Source organism: Oryza glaberrima, chromosome 4 (assembly GCF_000147395.1).
Source record: "Oryza glaberrima chromosome 4, OglaRS2, whole genome shotgun sequence".
Classification (NCBI taxonomy): domain Eukaryota; kingdom Viridiplantae; phylum Streptophyta; class Magnoliopsida; order Poales; family Poaceae; genus Oryza; species Oryza glaberrima.
The window spans coordinates 29,619,663-29,626,087 of NC_068329.1; the positions used below are offsets into that span (position 1 = coordinate 29,619,663).

At 44.5% G+C, this 6,425-nt stretch overlaps 1 protein-coding gene across 1 annotated transcript; it reads left to right on the top strand.

The window, feature by feature from the left end:
• The first annotated feature begins 1,662 nt into the window (after nt 1-1,662).
• Nucleotides 1,663-5,905, top strand: LOC127769531 (squamosa promoter-binding-like protein 8). Its single transcript, XM_052295120.1, has 3 exons — nt 1,663-2,805; nt 4,777-4,934; nt 5,138-5,905. The coding sequence occupies exons 1-3, from the start codon at nt 2,111-2,113 to the stop codon at nt 5,533-5,535; spliced, it is 1,251 nt and encodes a 416-aa protein (XP_052151080.1). The 5' UTR covers nt 1,663-2,110; the 3' UTR covers nt 5,536-5,905.
• The last annotated feature ends 520 nt before the right edge of the window (nt 5,906-6,425 follow it).

The following is a 6,425-nucleotide window of genomic DNA, read 5'->3' on the forward strand; positions in this document are numbered from 1 at the left end:
AAATATAATAGTCTCAACCTCTTGGTGTCTGAAGATACGGTAAATTATTTTTTCTGAAAAAATACAGTACATCCAAAGAAACACAAAAAAAAAAAAAAACCTCTTGCGACAGTGTTTCCTCCAATTTTGGTCTGAATTCAGGGCTTAAAATCCAATTAGCCAAGTCAATTAATTATAACAGAGGTCGACTAGCTAGCTAGCATGTGAAGGCTGCACGCCTAAGCAATTTTGGCAGCACTAAATGTTTGCAAGTGCCTTGACGCGCAAACTTTCGATTAATTGCCCAAATAATGACACGATATATACTCTCTCATCCATCGATCGATCGATCGATCGATCAACTAATTAATTAATATTTACAGCTAGAGATCGATCGAGCAGGAAGCAAAGACACACTTAATTGCATACCCATCTGTAAAAAGGAATTACTAGCTAGAGCCGTAATCCGTAGAGCCAGCGCGAGCGCGCATGACGGGTAGGCAGTACACATGTACGTACACACGCGTCCACCTCTTTACGCAAATACAGTAGCAGTCGCTGGATCATCATCAAGATTAATTATCCTTTGTGGAAATGGGAGGGCTCTTGCGATGATCTGGGGGACGATGTATCGATCGATGCGATGCCACCTCACTCCGATGGAGCCACCACCAGCAACAGCTGCAGTTAGCCATGGATGATATGATCCATTGGAAGAGTAGCTAGCTAGCTGCTGCTGCTGCTACTCCTAGCTGAGGTGACGAGGTCCTCCGTCCTGTACGTACCTGTCCATGAGATCACATCTCATGAATGGGAACCGTCCGGCCCGGCCGGCGCCCCCGGCGTCACGGAGCGTACGCTCCATCGGCGCAAGCGCCATGTACGTACACCACACAACACCCCCCCCCCCCCCCCCCCCCCCTTCTAGCTACAACCTTCTTCAGTTCTCCATCCCCCACATGCTACAAGCTACTACATGCCACTAGTTGCACATACCTGCACTGCATTTGCGCGCGTGCGATCATATGTATGATGTACATATGCGTCAGATATTTTGTTTAGGTTCGTACTAATAAGATATGTTATATTCGTATTATGTTGTTTTATTTTGGAATAAAGCGAGTATGCTACTAAGGCCTTGTTTAAGTTCCCAAAACAAAAAACTTTTTACCCATCACATCAAATGTTTGGATACATACATGGAGTACTAAATGTGGGGAAAAAAACCAATTATACAGTTTGCGTGTAAATTGCGAGACAAATCTTTTAAATCTAATTGCGCCATGATTTGATAATATGGTGCTACAGTAAATTTTGCTAGCGACGGATTAATTAGGCTTAATAAATTCATCTCTCTGGCAGAATCTATAATTTACTTTGTTATTAGACTGCGTGTAATACTTCAAATATGTATCCGTATATCCGATGTGATAACCAAACCCAAAAATTTTCCCCCAACTAAGCAAGGCCTAACCCTGGCCGGTCGATATCCATATATCATGGATCGATCAGCCTGTTGCATTGTTCAAGGCGCACACATGCTATAGTGACGTACCATACGTTGAAACAACCACTACTACTACCACTACGCCTAATATACGGATGGAAGCAATGGAAAAACGGTGGCCAAGCATAAAGCGGGAGCAGCAGAGGCCGCAGCAGCAGCAGCAGCTATCACCCCCTCACCAACTCCAATTAAGATAGCTCCCGGCCACCCCAACCCAAGCCCTTCTCTTCTCTCTCCCTCTTCTGGTTTGGTTTGTTGCTGGCCCTAGCATCAGCGAGAGAGGCCAGAGGCAGACAGGCAGCTGCTGCTAGATATAGCTAGCCGGCAACTCACTCCACATCCAGCCGCCCTCCTGCTCGATCCATCCATCCATCCACCCGAACCCTAGATAGATGAAAAAGGGCAAAACCATGGCATATGCCGCGCGATCCATCTCTGCGCGCTGCTGATATAAGAGATCCATCGAGTAGTAGCCTGTTAGCTAGAGCGAGCTCGATCGATGGAGAGGATGATGGTGGTGTCCTTGCCGCGTCCTCTCTTCCATTCCTAGTCCTTTCCGTGTGTGTGCGACTGCGTGAGTAGTGAGGGATAGATAAAGGAGGGAGGAGGAGACAGGCCGCGAGGATGATGAACGTTCCATCCGCCGCTGCCGCGAGCTCCTGCGATGATTTCGGCTACAACGCCACCCCGCCGCCGCCGCCGTCGCTTCTCCCAATCATGGACCAGGACGGCGGCGGCGGTAGCATCCAGAGGGATCACCACCACCATCACCACCAGCAGCAGCTCGGCTACAACCTGGAGCCGAGCTCCCTAGCTCTGCTTCCCCCTTCCAACGCCGCCGCCGCCGCAGCACACCACGCCACCATCGCCCACGCCTCCCCACATGACCTCCTCCAGTTCTACCCGACCTCGCACTACCTCGCCGCTGCCGGCGGCGCCGGTGGCGGAGGCAACCCCTACAGCCACTTCACGGCGGCGGCGGCGGCCGGGAGCACCTTCCAGTCGTACTACCAGCAGCCGCCGCAGGCCGCGCCGGAGTACTACTTCCCGACGCTGGTCAGCTCCGCCGAGGAGAACATGGCCAGCTTCGCCGCCACCCAGCTCGGCCTCAACCTCGGCTACCGGACCTACTTCCCGCCGAGAGGCGGCTACACCTACGGCCACCACCCGCCGCGGTGCCAGGCCGAGGGCTGCAAGGCCGACCTCTCCAGCGCCAAGCGCTACCACCGCCGCCACAAGGTGTGCGAGCACCACTCCAAGGCGCCCGTCGTCGTCACCGCCGGCGGCCTCCACCAGAGATTCTGCCAGCAGTGCAGCAGGTCAGTGTTCATCGTCGTGTTTAGTTTGCTGCTCGAATTCACTATTCTCCGATCCACTGTTCATCGATTTCCCAGAAGAGGATGCTGGCCCGATTTAATTTGCTTTGTCCGATTGATTGGTTTAATTAATGAGACACACATCTTGTTGCGGCGTGTTTAATTTGATTGGAGAATATGATTTGTAGGATCATAGAATTGCATTAATTAAGTGATCTGGAAGTTCCATTCTGCTCACTATTGAGATCATATCGAAGGGTGAAACTTCAATAATAAATCTCCTAATTTAACTACCTAGGATTTAAGCTTTTCTTTTTTTTTTCATACAAGTAATTTCAGCTCATCATTAGCCGCCTGTTTGCCCTCAAAGTAATTACGTTAGTTGGAACAGTCGGATGAAATTGAAGACGGCAATTGCTTTGAACTTTAATTGGATGTGTGGTACCATCTTTGGCCTCTTTTCCTGAGTTCTTCCGGTTCCTTGCCTCATGAACCCATGAGCAGTTCAATGCTTGCTCTACATTTGCCCAGATTTCCTTGCCTTTACATTTCTTTGAAAGAGAGATTTCTTCCTATACAATTATCTGATTCTTAACTGCTTAAACTGATATTTCTAGTATTTCTTGATAAACAATTCCCTAATCTGTTCTCAGAAATTTGAGCTAAATTGGATGCATTTAGCAAGCTATTGCTGCATATTTGATATATACGTTTAGCCGATTTCGCAATTAGCTATGGTGAGGAGAAAATTTTGCACCCATTTTAGATTATTGCCTACACTGCAGGCTAATTAAGATAATTCGTGTACTATAGTTATTAATCTGTTCGGACACAATATATAAATTTTGAATTATCGCTGTTCTGAACACATAAACGTTCATTCGCTTTGCAAAACAAAATTACAAATAGTATGCGTGCATGTTTCTAGGTTTACCCAGGTGATGAGCTAGAGATTCATATGCCATCTTTTTCTTTCTTTGTGTTTCAAATTAAAGATCTTTCTTTGGAGAAAATTGTGTTTCAAAATATTGATTTTTGTTTAATTAAATTGAATCCTGATCACTATCTATCACATGCTGGGACTTGGGGGGGAATAACCAATATCTGTACAAATACATATTGATCTTGTCCTAGATAGAGTTGCTTATTTTCTCCTCCTTTGGTTATTGTTCCTTGAAACTAGCCCTTCCCATTTATTTTTCTTGACTTCTCCTTCGCATGTTTGAGTGGTTACTTCCAACAGTATTCGAGACGTCTGTACATGTATTTTGGCCTCACAAAGTCAGAAACAATGCGACTTTCTTTGCAAGTATAGCAAAGACTTTGTACAGCCCGCTCACGTACATATGTACGTACCAGCACAAGTTGCATTTGCAAGCAACGTGTTCTTTCTTTCTCTCTCATTCTTTTTTTACCCTGAATGTGTGGCCGGCCGTCAGTAACATTTACCTCACTGAGATGAACGGCTCGGATTGATTGAGAAACTGAAGAAGAAACTACCTTCGATGCCTCCTAAGCATGCACGTGTTAAGCTCAGCAGTGCATTTAAGGGAAAACAGGAACCTTTTGCAGTATGGCACACCATATGGAAACACTCCATATGAGTCAGCTGCAAAACTCCAAGCTGTCTCTTGGATGGAACAGTTTAGGTGTATGTGCTTCTCGTGCTCAGGATCATCATTAGCTTACATATTGGTCCCCAGAATGTTCTTTTCATCAGTAGTTTCTGAACTGAAGTTTGATCTGGCCTGAGCAACCTGTCATTTTGTCTTCGCTAATGTGCACGTTTATGTAGGAAATATGCATGCAGGATCATGCAACAAGCTTCTCAATCGTAGAAGTAGTACTTCATCTTCCATATCCTTTATCGTTGTACCGTAGTATTTCATGTGTATTCGTCTTCAGCTCTTCGTAGTTGCATGCATCCCTCTCATTTCTGTATGTTAACCTTTTCTAACCTGTTCAATTATTCAGATTCCATCTTCTTGATGAGTTCGACGATGCCAAGAAGAGCTGCAGGAAGCGACTCGCCGACCACAACCGCCGGCGGAGGAAGTCGAAGCCGTCCGACGGCGAGCATTCTGGTGAAAAGAGAAGGGCGCAGGCGAATAAATCGGCAGCTACTAAAGACAGTGCGTGATATCTCTCTCTCTCTCTCTCTCTCTTTATTCAGTATTTTCATTCATGATCTCAACCACCTGAAAATGCATGAATATAACATATTCTACACCATTTCCTAGATAGTCCTAAGATATGATGCATGAATGGGTTCTTAATCTGTTCAATTCCTAGATAATTAACCGATATTCTACACCATTTCCTTCATAATTGACAGAAGCAGGAAGTAGCAGCAAGAACGCAGGCATTGGAGACGGTTTCGAGACACAGCTACTGGGGGGTGCACACATGTCCAAAGATCAAGACCAAGCCATGGATCTGGGAGAGGTGGTGAAAGAAGCTGTAGATCCCAAAGGTAAGGCATCGATGCAGCAGCAGCAGCAGCAAGCACATCATGGGATTCATCAGCAGAGCCACCAGCAGCATGGCTTCCCTTTCCCTTCGTCGTCTGGCTCGTGCTTATTCCCTCAGAGCCAAGGAGCTGTCTCGAGCACTGACACATCAAATATAGCTCAAGTGCAAGAACCAAGCTTAGCCTTCCATCAGCAGCATCATCAACACAGCAACATCCTTCAGCTTGGACAGGCGATGTTTGATCTCGACTTCGATCACTAGTATAATTAATATTTATCAATCATCTCGATCTCTCCTTCTCTCTCTCTCTCTCTCTCTCTCTCTCTCTCTCTCTCTCTCTCTCTCCCTCGTACGTGTGTGTACGTCCAGACATCTCTTTTCATCTTGTCTCTATTAATTACTGTAATTTGGATATAATAATGATAGCTTATGCGTTATTGTCATGTGTACTGGCAGTTTTCCTCGTTGGAGAAGCTGGTTAATTAGCCGGTACATCAAATTTAGTGTAATTTATAGTTTGGTGACACAAGAGGCTAGTTGGTCAATTAATTTCATCTAGGAAGAATGCACCACATGAAAGTTGTACGAATTTCTACATAACTTTCTGAATTTTTCGTGCAATTGCACATGGCTAGATATTATAGTTCTTTGACTATATATATATAGTTTTAATCTATTTTCTATTGTTTTTGTATTTATTTCCAAAATAAAATTGTATGTCTTATACAATTGAATTACGCATCACTCTAACATATATATGTACAAAATGATCTACATATCTTTGTAATATATGGATATACCCTGATCAGGAAATAAATAGACATTTATATTTTTAATATTATAGTCGACATATAACTAGATAGGGCGCTCTAAAACAATTATCCACTACCTTTTTTGTCATCAGCGAGAAAATTTTAGTATAGTCTAAATACATGACGAATTGTTAATTTTTTGTTTACCGGAAAAACAGTGGGGGAAGCCTCCATGGTTAAATTTCATATATATTAATAAAAGGAAAGAAAGCTGTACAAGTAAGAATTTGACAACTTAATTTGTTAACTTTGCAAGGTTAACGCACAATTTGCTTAACTTTGCTATTTTCCGCGACATGATTCTCTTTGTTATCTTGAACATATAATCGCATTGTCCAT

Coding starts and splice junctions, on each gene's coding strand:
- LOC127769531 (XM_052295120.1), top strand. CDS start 2,111: ATGATGAACGTTCCATCCGCCGCTGCCGCGAGCTCCTGCGATGATTTC. Junction 2,806..4,776: donor TTCTGCCAGCAGTGCAGCAG/GTCAGTGTTCAT, acceptor TCAATTATTCAG/ATTCCATCTTCTTGATGAGT. Junction 4,935..5,137: donor ATCGGCAGCTACTAAAGACA/GTGCGTGATATC, acceptor CATAATTGACAG/AAGCAGGAAGTAGCAGCAAG.